Source organism: Euleptes europaea, chromosome 6 (assembly GCF_029931775.1).
Source record: "Euleptes europaea isolate rEulEur1 chromosome 6, rEulEur1.hap1, whole genome shotgun sequence".
Taxonomy (NCBI): domain Eukaryota; kingdom Metazoa; phylum Chordata; class Lepidosauria; order Squamata; family Sphaerodactylidae; genus Euleptes; species Euleptes europaea.
Window position 1 is genome coordinate 57,511,876 of NC_079317.1, and position 13,022 is coordinate 57,524,897.

At 44.7% G+C, this 13,022-nt stretch overlaps 1 protein-coding gene across 1 annotated transcript; it reads left to right on the forward strand.

Annotated features, from left to right (window-relative positions):
• The first annotated feature begins 395 nt into the window (after positions 1-395).
• ARG2 (arginase 2) lies at positions 396-12,998 on the forward strand. Its single transcript, XM_056851906.1, has 8 exons — positions 396-515; positions 901-973; positions 5,845-6,022; positions 8,600-8,759; positions 10,229-10,323; positions 10,482-10,586; positions 10,771-10,907; positions 12,779-12,998. The coding sequence occupies exons 1-8, from the start codon at positions 396-398 to the stop codon at positions 12,982-12,984; spliced, it is 1,074 nt and encodes a 357-aa protein (XP_056707884.1). The 3' UTR covers positions 12,985-12,998.
• Positions 12,999-13,022: the final 24 nt, after the last annotated feature.

Consider the following 13,022-nt stretch of genomic DNA (forward strand, 5'->3'; position numbering starts at 1 on the left):
AACGGCCAAAGCAAATGTTTTGTATTTGCATATATATATATATATATATATTTTAAAAAGTTCAAATCGAAGTGATTACTGCAAGGGCGGGGTGGGGGCGAGGCGTGCGGGAAATTGGTTTTGGAGGGTGGAATAGGAAGGAAGCCGCAGTCACGATTGCGCCTTGGCGCGTGCAAAACCCGGGGCGGGGTAATGGGGGGGGAAGGTTTCAGAGGCACGCCCCCGGGAATCCGCGCGGCGATTGGCCAGTGTGGGGCAGGGGCCGTGGCGGCGCTGCGCCCTCCGCCGGCAGGGGGCGTGGCGGGCCCGGCCGGCTCGAGGCCTATAAAAGCGCGCGGAGGGCCGGCGAAGAGCGCGAGTCCAACCGGCGCCTCTGCAGCTTCCCCTCAGGCGTCATGGCCCTCCGCACCAGCGTCGCCCGGCTCTTCGGGAAGCCAGCCGGCTCGTCCGCGCAACTCCAGAGGAGGCCGGCGCACTCGGTGGCCGTCATCGGCGCTCCTTTCTCCAGGGGGCAGGTGAGCGACCGGGGCGCGGCGGAGGCGGCGGGCGGGAGAGCCAAGGGGCGACCCCCCCCTTGCCCTTCCCCGCTCATCCGGGGCCTGGGGCCACAAGGGGGCATTTCCACGCTGCCTCTCCAGGCCTCCCCTTTCCCGCAAGCCCGCCGTCCCCTCTGAAGTAGCAGGCTTTTAGAAAACCAGCAGGCCTCTAACAATAAAAATAAATAAATAAGAAAGCATTACTGAACTCCAAAATCAGAGGGCCTCTGGAGAAATATATTTAGAAGTTAGAAACAGACAGTAGAAGCCAAAAAGATTACAGTTGAAGCCTGACAGTGTTGTTTGAAAATCTAACTCCTAAAGCCTGCTATTACACCTCTAACCGCGCCTCCTTTCCTCCCAGAAAAGAAGCGGGGTCGATCAGGGTCCTGCTGCCATCAGGAGCGCGGGGCTGGTGGAAAAGCTCTCCGGCATGGGTGAGTAAGTCAGAGCCACGTGTGGTCCCGGGAAACGGGTGGCCTCGCTGTGGGAAGTCGCTCCCTTCCGCAAGGGCACTTCCGGGTGCCTCTCTCCCCTCTCCCCATGTCTCCTCACCAGCCCTTCCTGTGAGATGCCAGCCAGCTTTGGAAAAGACCTCCCTAAGGCACATCTGCCCTGACCGGGATGGCCCAGGCTAGCCTGATTTCGTCCAATCTCAGAAGCTAAGCAGGGTCAGCCCTGGTTAGTATTTGGATGGGAGACCACCAAGGAATACCAGGGTTGCTGTGCAGAGGAAGGCACTGGCAAACCACCTCTGTGAGTCTCTTGCCATGAAAACCCCAAAAGGGGTCGCCATAAGTCGGCTGCGACTTGACGGCACTTTACACACACACACACAAGGCACATCTGAATAAGAAAGCGACCGCTCCTGCCCTCTGAGTGGCACACCCATCGCTTCTCTGGAATTTTCCACTAGAGTAACGATGGGCAGTGTGGGAAAGTCTTGCATGAAGAAAGTTTTCTGTGGCTTTTTCACTGCAATGGAATTATATTTGTTGGTATGTTTTGTATCCCACCAAGCAGTTCAAAGCAGAGTCCATGATTCTTCCTTTCCTACTGAAAGTATCTGGCCACCGCAGAGATATGATGCCTTCAGCAGTGTTGTCATTTTAACCGACATGATTCCTTATACATAATTCAGCATTTGGCCCTGCTTTTATGCCATGGATTCTCAACATGGTGCCCGTGACAGCATGTTTTTCTGGGGGGGGGGGGGAGGAAAGGACCAGCCACCTTTGAAAAATCACAAATGTACTCTTTATACAGGGAAATTCCCAATCTTTAAATGAAAATATTGTCGAAGGCTTTCACGGTCAGAGTTCATCGGTTCTTGTAGGTTATCCGGGCAGTGTGAGCGTGGTCTTGGTATTTTCTTTCCTGACGTCAGGAAAGAAAATACCAAGACCACGGTCACACAGCCCAGATAACCTACAAGAACCGATTGAAATGAAAATAGTCATATCACAAATGGAAAAGCATTTAAAAGTATCTTAATTCAGAAAATCAATGGTCAGATGGGGCAGGACATTGATTGGTGCCATCCTGGTGGTGGCCTGGTTTATTGCTGCTGGAATTGGTCAGTAACTCTATGTAACTACTCCAGTCTTAAGCACTGCGGAATTCTCTCTCTCCATGTGTGCCAAGTGCCATCAAATCGCAGCCAACTTATGGCAACCCCATAGGGTTTTCAAGGCAAGAAACGTTCAGAGGTGATTTGCTGTTGCCTTCCTCTGTGTGGGCTGAGAGAACTGACTGGCACAAGGTCAGGCTTCATGTGGAGGGGTGAGGAATCAAGCCTGGTTCTCTAGATTAGAGTCTACCACTCTTAACCACTATACCACACTGGCCCTCAAAATCCTCTAGCATTTCAACATGCAGGATATTTGCCTAGCCATTGTATGGTGTGATGAATCTGGAAATAGGAAATGTAAGCTTAGTATTCTCTAGTTGGTACTGAAAGAAATACGAGGTTTCAGATGTTCCACATATATATAGGTTGCAGACTTATTGTGCAGAATGTGTTTTATTTTATCACAGATTTTTGATTCTGGTTAGAGAAGAATCCTCCCCTGGATTCATGATCTGTTTTGGAATAGACCAGCTAGACTAGAAAGGAGTAGCACCTTGGACTAGAGCATCAGTTGATAGCTCTGACTTGAAAGTAGAGAACTTTTTAAAAAAAGTATTAGCCTTCTCTGAAATACACTAAACTTCACCTTTTTAAATGAGGAAACACATTCTTCCGTTAGAATTTTGGACTTTTTAAAAATGAGAAACCAAATGATGATTCAACTATTGCTGAGAAAGAGGATGGATTCTATCCTATGAGTCACTGATTTCTCTTTTGAGCTGTATTAAGTTGGTGCAAACAATGTGTGGCTACAAATTCTGAAGTGGTAACTGTAGTAGTGGAGTATTGCAGCAAACTTTTTCTGACTATGAACTGTAATATGGTTAGGAATTTTTGTATTGTTAAACTAAGTACTAAAGTTGACTTGTCATCTATAGACAGCATCCAGGCACACCCAGTTTTACTTAAATCAAACTTACCAGACAAATGAAGATACTGAAGTAAACTACATTAATATTGTTTAGGACAGTTTAAGAATAACCTGAAGTTTGTGGTAGTGGTTCAAAATCACATGATAAATCAAGTATTTCCTCATTTGGTGCAATCAATAAGTTGATTCACCTAAAGAATTATAGGGTGGCTAATGAACGGCAGGCTCTGATTTCTGATGACAGTGGCAAATTTGGCTGTTGGGAACAGAGTGTTTCCCTGGCTTTCTGCTTCTTGGGAATTTCAAAGAGGAAAGTGGGCAACTCTGGAAAAGGGATAAAGGAAACTGAAATGTAATTCTAGATTGGCTACAAATGGATATCAAAATCTAGCTTTATAAACATACTTTCCATTTCAGCAGCCAGAACCTCCAGTCCAGCTTCAATATCAGAAAGGTAGCCCTGATGTCAGAGTGATTTTAAACATAAGCACTGTGACTGTAATAGTAATGTACATATTCTGACAGAACACACCACTGTTACATCAGACCATGATGCAACGTTACTGTTTAAAAAGTCGTCTGATTTTAGAGACCTGACCATGTCTGATGACCTGGATTTTATTGCAACATTCTTTTGACGTAAATGCAAGAGAACAGAGCCAGAAAATGTAATTGATTTAAGAGACACACCTACATCAAGTTTAATCTGTGTTCTTCTTCTTGCACTTACATAAAGATTACATTAGATTGGCTGTCTTATACTGAGAGCCAGTGTGGTATAGTGGTTAGAGTGTCAGACAAGGCTCTAGAAAACTCAGGTTTGAATCCCCACTCTGCTGTGGAAACTCACCGAGTGACCTTAAGTCACTCTCTAGCTTAATTAACCCCTTAACAGTGCTGTTTGTTTTATTTATTTATTTTGGGATGATAAAATGCAGAAGGGAAAAAAATGTTGCAAGTTGCTTTGGGTTCCCATTGGAAAGTAGGATAGAAATCTTATATTGTAATAGTGTAGTCGGCCAAATCTTTAGATACTTAAATCCTGTGACTGGAGCTGTGAACAGGCAAAACAAATCTTTCTACAAACCTGTAAAGGGCCCCAGATTTGGAAAGTGAAATCTGGGCTGGGGGGAACATTGGGGGCTTTAAAAAAAACCCGAAAGTGATAAACAGAGCACCTGTAGCTTTAAGCAGCAGCTTCCCTCAGTGACTGTTGCTAGGCAACCAGAGATTCCAGGCTTGGTTCTGTTAGTAAACGGTACGGGGGAGGGGCAGGGCCCTTTCCAGGCCTCTTTTTGGCCTTTGAGAGAAGACTCATTGGGGCCAGGCCTGGTTAGGGCTGCCAGCTTCAGCTTGGGAAATTCCTGGAGATTTTGTGGTTGAGTCTGAGGAGAGCAGGGTTTGGGGAGAGGAGAGAAGAGGCCTCAGCTGGGTATAATGCCAGAGTCCATCCTCCAAAGCAGCCATTTTCTCCAGGGGGACTGATCTCTGTCGTCTGGAGTTCAGTTGTAATTGTGGGAAATCTCCAAGTCCCACATGGAGGTTGGTAAACCTAGGCCTGGCAGCAATCTCTGGGTGACTTGATACCACCTGACTTGCATAACTCAACTAGGCTGCTGTTCAACAGCAGCCACCCCATGAAAGCCAGTGTGGTGTAGCAGTTAGAGCTTCGGGCTAGGGTCTGGGAGAACCAGGTTTGAATCCCCATCTTGCTGTGGAAGCTTACTAGGTGATTTTGGACCAGTCACATACTTTCAGCCTAACCTACCTCATGGGAAAGGAGGAGAGGAGAATAATGTACACTGTTTTGGGCCCCACCATGGAAAAAGACTGGGTATAAATTAAGCAAACAAATAATAAATATAGCTGAAGATGGGAGGCACATAACAGACAGGTTGTTGAATGGCTGAGAAGGAGACAATGAGGCAGGGAAAGAGGAGAGGATATGGGGGTTGTCAGAAGGAGGGAGAGGGGAAATAATGTGGGGAGGAGGATATAGGGGAAAGTGATATGGCCCCCACCCACAAGTCCTTGAGGCCTGGCCCACTGGCTGGCACCTCACAACGGTGCCATCGTTTTCCTAGGTAGAAGATGCAGGGGGAGCTTAAAACAGAGGGACAGATAAAGGTAAGTTTGCTGTTTGGTGGGAAGAAGGAAAATGGGAGAGGTAATGGAGACTTTCAGGGAAAAGAAAGAGGAAATAGTGGCAGAAGGGGGAAATGAGATGTTTCCTGCAAGTACTTGCAGGTTCCCACTTGTATCTATATATTGACACACACACACCCTCTTGCATACAGGAGATCGAAACAGTTTACTGAAAATATTGGTTCTGTTTATTGAGAACTCAGCTATTACAGGGGTTTAGGACAGTGGGTAAGTCATTTTGATCCCCCCTCCTGTTATGTCTAGAAAAAAATCCAAGAACATGCTCTGGTGACTTTCTTTTCTTGCTTGTCTCAGAAACTATTGGTTCTTAAAATGGGTAGGCAGTCATAAAATGGCAGCCATGGAGTTGCAAACAAGTTTTTGGATTATATTACTATAAGCAACAAAGACTTAGGGTCTCCAAAGCATGGTTCAAGGCTCTGATGAATCACTGAGAGTGGAGTTGCACGTTTTTGATTGCTGGTACTGGGTGGGATCTGCCTGGAAATGTTGGATTGGTTCAGTGGGATGCACAAGCGGGATGTAAAGGTATAATTGTGAATAACCAAATTAACTGACTGGAACACTAAGTACTAGAGAATCCCACTACCAGACAGGGCTTTATCCTTATATGTAAACTGAATTTATTTTTCTATTCTCAGGTTGCCAAGTATATGATTTTGGAGACCTCGGTTTCACTCAAGTGCCCAACGATGAGGCCTACAACAACATAATCAAATACCCACGCTCTGTAGGGTCAGCTAGCAGAGTTCTGGCTGACACTGTGCATGAGGCTGTGGCTGCAGGGCATAGCTGCGTAACCCTTGGAGGTGATCACAGGTGAGCTGGGAGAGAATCAGACTGGAAGTTCATTGGAGTAAAAGAGGCTTAAACAAATCTTTTGTGTACAGAGCATTATAATTCAAGTGCTCTCTACGTTGCCAGGACTCAGCATTCATGTTGACTGTCCAGAAATGTCTAGCATGAAAAACTGTGTTAGTCGTTACATTTTATGCCAAACAGTAATCAGTATTGTCGACTACACATAGGTGCCAGTGTCAAACATATAATCAAGTGTTTTTCGGCTAAAACATACATTTCCACAATGTATGTAATGGACTACTTTTTTTTTTTAGAAGTAAGAGGAACTTGGGAGACTGAAGGCTGACTTGCACACACAGCAAAACATGGAGTTCTTCCTTGACAATACCATTTCAGACTGCAGGTAGATGCTGCAGTTCAAAGCACTTCCTCATGGGGAAGCAAAACTGCCTGCATGTAGAAAATTAGCCCACCAGGCTACATCCTGTCTTCCTGTTGTGCTAATTTTCTACATGCAGGCAGTTGTTATTGTGGAGGAACATCCAAAACTGGGTCCCCTCCACTTGTAAGGAAGGTTTTGCTGAATATAATAGAAGTTTATGGCAGATTTACTCAGGATAAGGTTTTTTAGTACACTTTTTTTAAATGAAAGTGTCCGACTCCAGAGGCTCTGGGGTGGAGTCCGGGACTGCTGTGCCTTCCAGGGCTCCTTGTTTCTCAGCAAAGCCCTTACAGAGGAAGCCTCAGTACAGCAAGTGGGAGGGGTTCTTCTCCACCCAACTCCCTCTCTCCTGCCACTGCCTGTCCTCACGCTCCATGGGCAAGGCCTTGCCCTTCCTCCTCTGCTCCTCCCTGGCTCTCTGTTTAAAAGTCCCCTGAGGGGTGGGCCATTCCTAGGCTCCCCCAATCCCCTTCCTGATAGGACTAGCAGTCAAGTGAATCTAGGCCTATCTGCCAGCCAGGGATTTCTCTCTCTCAGCCCTGCCTCTCTGGGAAGCCGTAAGGACTCCTGTTCAGGGCCAACCGACTCTACTGGAGGTCTTTCTGCTGCTCCCTCCATCACGCCATAAGCAGGTAGCCCAGTGACCGGCCCACCAACGCAGCCAACTCCCCCCCCCACACACACACAAGCCTCTCTGCTTGGTGCAGTTTTGCATCGACTGTTGTTGTTGCCACCCAGTGGCTCTCCAGCTACAACACATCCCCTGGCCTCTGCTGCTGCTGCATTGAGCCCCCTCAAGGTGCTGGGCTCACCAAGCCCTAACGCATCTCCTTTAGTATGGTGCCTCAGCTTCTAGCACAATGATCCTCAGTGTGGTACCCATGGGTATCATAGGCCCAGTGATGTGTTTCCTGGTGCCTAGTTCTTCCTTCCTCAAAGAAGAGAGCCAGTCTTGACTTTCCTTTGCCTCAGTGGGGCAGATGGTGCTTTGGAAGAGCCCAGATAGCATCGCTTGTTGTCATCCAGCGTGTGGCAAGTGTGGGGAGATTCCAGACTGCAAGAGTGTATTCCTAGAAGAAGGCAACTGAGAATTCTGGCTTTAATATTTACTACCAGATGAAATCCTATGCAGGGTTACTCCAGACTAAGTTTATTGAAATCACTGGGCATAGACTGGAGGAACTTTGCATAGCCTTGCATGGCAGAGGGATCAAAAGACAAAGTTTTTATTGGGCTCAAAAAACGACATGTTTAATAATTTATGGGCCGCCAGCCACTCTTAATTATTTAATGTTGAATCCTGAACCCGATTAGTCCTTGTCCCGTACCATTTTTAAGGCGATCTAAAATGGATATATGTAAGAGTACAGCTAAGAGAGAGAGCAACATTTTAAGAAGTTTAATAGTCTTGGAGGTTCAGAGGCAACAAGTATACTAATTTCTATAAAACATTTCCCCCCCCCTAATCCTGTCCTTCACAATAAAATTTTCAATTTTTTCCTGTGGGAATATCCCAAGATCTGTGAATTTATTTTGGCTGCTGCAACACTTTTTGCATATAAGGCATTTCAGCACTCTTTACTATATCTTCCAACATAAAAAATCATGACTGGCAAATGAATTAACTTTGCCTTTCATTTATTAATGAGCCCATAGTATGGATTTAACTGATGTTAGTTCTGTTTGTATTGTTCTGTTGAATCAGCATTGCTTGGTCACTAAGGCAACACTGCTATTCTGTCAATAGTCTGTGGCTGATGCTTCTTTTTAGATCTAGGAAGAGTCCTATGACAAATCTGTAACAGGATTGGATTTAGAAAAGTTGGATGTGAAACAATGTGGTCACGGGCATTCCCAAGAAAGTAACAGAGCTCAGGAGATCCCTTTAGCCTATATCTATCTCTCCCCTATCAAAATTTCCTTCATATCTAAATCCAGAATTCTTAGGGTGATTAAAAATAACCCTTATTCACCCTAAATTCCTCGGTACAATATGTGACGTTGGTGATAGCTGTAGCGTGGCCTCAAGAGCCAGACTATTTAATTATCCTTTGATTGGCCTCCCAGTAAGTTTGTAAAGGTCCACATTAAGTTGCTTGCCAGGCACACTGCTGACAAAACCTGTATTTGTTGTATTTGTTGTATTTTTCCAGTTTAGCGCTTGGTTCCATTAGTGGCCATGCAAGGCAGTACCCACACTTGGGTGTGATTTGGGTTGACGCACATGCCGATATTAATACTCCACTAACAACCATGTCTGGAAACCTCCATGGACAACCAGTCTCATTTCTCTTAAGAGAACTTCAAGATAAGGTAAGCAGGGATTGTGTTTGTCAGCTGTGAAGCAGGCTCTAATTCAATCCAGGTTCTTTATTCCATTGTTCAGTCACTTCTGACTGTTCCCTAAGCACATAAAGCAGATATATCATATAAGACCAGCCTTTTCCTGGAAAATTTACTTATTAGAGGGCCTTCTGGTACGGGCAGGATGGCTTGGCTCCAATGATTACTTAGAACCGCATTCGTTTAAGTCACACCAGAGCAATTTGAACACTCCTTTGCTGAAAATTGTAACAACACTACGTCTCGGACACATCCCCTCGAGATTCCCCAAAATGAGTTACAACAGATAACGAGGAACTATATGAAGTCCATGGACGTCTACAGGGAACTTAACCAGCTCCAGCACTATAAAGTGATTGATATGAATTGTAACCTGAAACTAAAGAGGAAAGGTGCAACTCTCTTAAATGCTGTTAATCAATACCAGATGGTAGCTAAATGTTCACTGGTTGTGGCTTGACTTAATCTGAAACCATTCTGGCAGGCAGTTCCCTTACCGGAAGTAGGATTTATGTATGAACATGTTTTCTGTTTAATAAACAATCCTTGCCTCTGCAGGTCCAAGATCATTCATATAATAGTAGCATCATTCACTTCCTGAGTCCCTCTGTATCTTGCCCTCAAAGCACTGCTAAGACTGCTACACAATGTGTGGATATTTTGAATGGCAGCTTGCTTTTTAGTATATGGTACATTTTCTAAGCAGTACACAAAGTATAGTGCCTTACCTTTATCAACTAAGGCTGCGATTCTGTGAACAGTTACATGAGAGTAAAGCCCACTGAACAGAGACAGTATTACTCGAGTAAATACACATAGAGCTGTACTGCAACCTGTATTAACATGTTAAAGTAGAATAATATGGTGTTAAGCATCACTGCAACATCGAACCTTTTTGAAAAGTAAAGCTAAGGGTTTAGGCAAAGCAAACACAATAATGTTTGAAACAGCACCCATTCCTCAATGCCACACTCAGTCATGGCTTCCTAATGTGGGAGACCATCACTATTTCTCACACACTTCTTTAATACAAAAATTAACATGCTTTCCAACTAACTCAAGACCAGATGCTACTGTTACTGGTTAACAGTACTGCTCTCTGAACTGGATTCACTTGACAGAAAGTAACTGATACCTTTTGTAGAGAATGCTTGTATGATCAACAGCCCTTACAGTCCATATAGAAGATAATCTCTACAAAGTGGATTTTCTGAAGGAGGTATTGAATAAGTGCTCAAGGTACACAGCTCATTCAGTTATCTGCAGTTACCAAGCAGTTTTCACTTTTGAGGCCTCCTTGTTCTGAGCCTAAATATTATTCTTGGGGGAACAGGAAGGTAGGTAGATGACCATGAATTTCATTTTCCTTTATTCATATTACATGTAAATTATAAAGCATTTTTTCAAACAGCTTTCAGGATCCTGTTCTTTCTTCACAGGTGCCACAGCTTCCTGGATTTTCTTGGCTGAAGCCCTGTCTTTCACGGTCAGATATTGTCTATATTGGCCTAAGGGATGTGGATCCTGCTGAACAGTAAGTGCAAGATAGCCAGGTTTGGAGAGCTCTTGTATTATGCTTTCTTTCACAAACACTTGGCTTGGGTTACTGCTGCATTCACAGGCTACAGACCTTTGTAAAGCTATATTGTAAACAATATGCAATTATATCATTCAATGGTTTTCTTTAAACAGCTATATTTTGAAGAACTATGACATCCAGTATTTTTCAATGCGGGATATTGATCGTTTCGGGATCCAGAAAGTGATGGAAAGAACACTTGAGCACCTTTTGGGCAGGTAATGAATTCCAGACATGAATGGCATGGCAGGTCTGACAAGAAATTTTATTTTTACATTGTGTCACATTAGCGTGTTAATTACTTGTAATAGCCTAAAGTACAGCCCTTTGTTCCCAAGAAGAATAGGCTGCCTTTTGCCATAGGCCAGGCCTACAAAATAAAGTTTGATTCTCTTCCTGCAGAGGGCAAAGCCCAATCCATCTGAGTTTCGATATTGATGCGTTTGACCCAGCATTGGCTCCAGCAACAGGGACTCCTGTCAAGGGTGGCTTAACATATCGTGAAGGCATGTACATTTCAGAGGAAGTACATAATACAGGTAAAAACAAGCCATGCATATATATATGTATGTATGTGTATGTACACACACACGTACCTCAGACAGCGATGCCAAACCCAAAAAAGAGGCACCATTTTAACTGAGCCAAAAAGGCAAAGCCAAGACAAGTGATTTTTTTCCCCTGGATTTTTCAGGTCCATTATCTTTGTGGTGCTCTGGGCAGGGGCGTTTTATGAGGTAAAGCCACCAAATTTTCAACGTAGCTGCAGGTGCCTCCTTGCGAGAGCTGCCGAGTTTGGTTAAGTTTGGCTCCCAATTTTCCTCCATTTGGGGGCACATAACATTGGGCCCCCTGACCCAATATTCACCAAACTTGGTGGTTCTCATAAGGAGAGGAATCTGCTGAAAATCTGGTGCCTCTACCTTGAAAAACAGCCCCCACCCCCCAGAACCTCAGAAAGATTCGCCATAGGGTAACATGGAGCCATTCCCATTAAAAGTTAAAGGGAATGGTTCCTATGTTAGCTAATGGGAAAACTTTGTGGGGCTCCGGTTGAGGGGCTATTTTTTTTCAAGGTAACTACAGGTGACTCTCCTCACAAGAATCCCTGAGATTGGTGAAGATTGGGTCAGGGGGTCCAATTTTATGGGCCCCCAAATTTTCCTCCATTGTTTCCAATGGGGGATGGAGGCACCTTCTTTGGGGGCCCATAAAATTGAACCCCTGACCCAATCTTCACCAAACTTGGGGATTCTTATAAGGAGAGTCACCTGCAGCTACACTGCAAATTTGGTGGCTCTACCTTAAAAAACTGCCCCCCCCCCTCAAGAGCAAATATTTCCCATAGGGTTTAATGGACCCAAAAAATTTCAAATATTCCAAAAAAGCCAAAACAAAAACCATATCAGTATGGGGATTTGGCTTTTTCACATTTTCCAGAAATATTTAGGGTCTATTAAACCTGAATCTGAAAAATACTTTTTTTGGTGGGGGGGAATTGGTGTACACCCTTAGGTACAGTATGTTGTTTTAGATGTCCCCTACCCTGAATCTCTGGATCATTAGACAAAGATTCCAAAGGTGCCAAAGGAAATAGAAAAAAGGTTCCTGGTTCCAGAACAGTGGAGTGGGCAGCCTGAGACACAGCAGAGGGGTGAGACTGCACAGTTTTGCTTGGCAGAACAGCAATATTTGTAGGGGCCCACAAAAAAAATCAAAGTAATAATTGTAAAGTCCAGGAATTCAGGGTGAGTCCAGAATGAGAACCTGTGGATATCCTGACTTTGACAGAGGGGGGCAGAGGGGACAAAAGGGCAGGCAAGGCTTCACCCACACTTGTGGCAGGTTCATACGAGACATTCAGGCAAAGTCAGGTAAAGGAATCAAGCCCACTCACCTGGCTGTGTGTGTGCGTTAAGTGATGTCAAGTCGCTTCTGACTCATGGTGACACTCAGATTTCGCATTCAGGAAGACTTGCTCTTGCTGATGAAATTTCATTGATAAATCTAGGTGGGTGCCTGGCTTTGCAAGCCCCTGTGACGATGGGTAGGCATGCAGATGTCCCATCAGTGAATCAGTCTCCTGCCCAAAGTTTTGCCCACTCTTTAACGTAGCCTGAGGAGAGCCTTGACCTTGCCTTCTCCAAAGCATGGCGTTACTAGCTCCTAAAATGGCTGCCAAAACAAATTTATGCAAAAAGTATGCTGTCTGCTCTGACTCTACCATTTTGGGAAGGGGGTCCTTGGTAACATAACCAAGGAAAAGTTGCCTGAGTTTGTTAGTCATTAGATGCCTAGAAAGTTGGATTTTACCCAAGACACATACAACACTACTTAAGACTGACAATCTATCCTTTGCTGGGTGATTTTAAATTCTCTGTTTCTTCTTCTTGGTTTACTAATTCCTCAGGCCTACTTTCTGTTATGGACATCGTAGAAGTAAATCCGCTGCTTGGAGCTTCACATGAGGAAGTGAGCTCAACAGTTAACCTTGCAGTAGATGTGGTTGCTACATGCTTCGGTCAGACACGAGAAGGTGCGCACACAGTTTTTGAAGAACTCCCATCACCCAGTTCTCCAGATGAATCTGACAGTGAAGAGCGAGTACGGATTTAGGACATCGATGTGTAGGCATATGCATCCTAATGGGCATT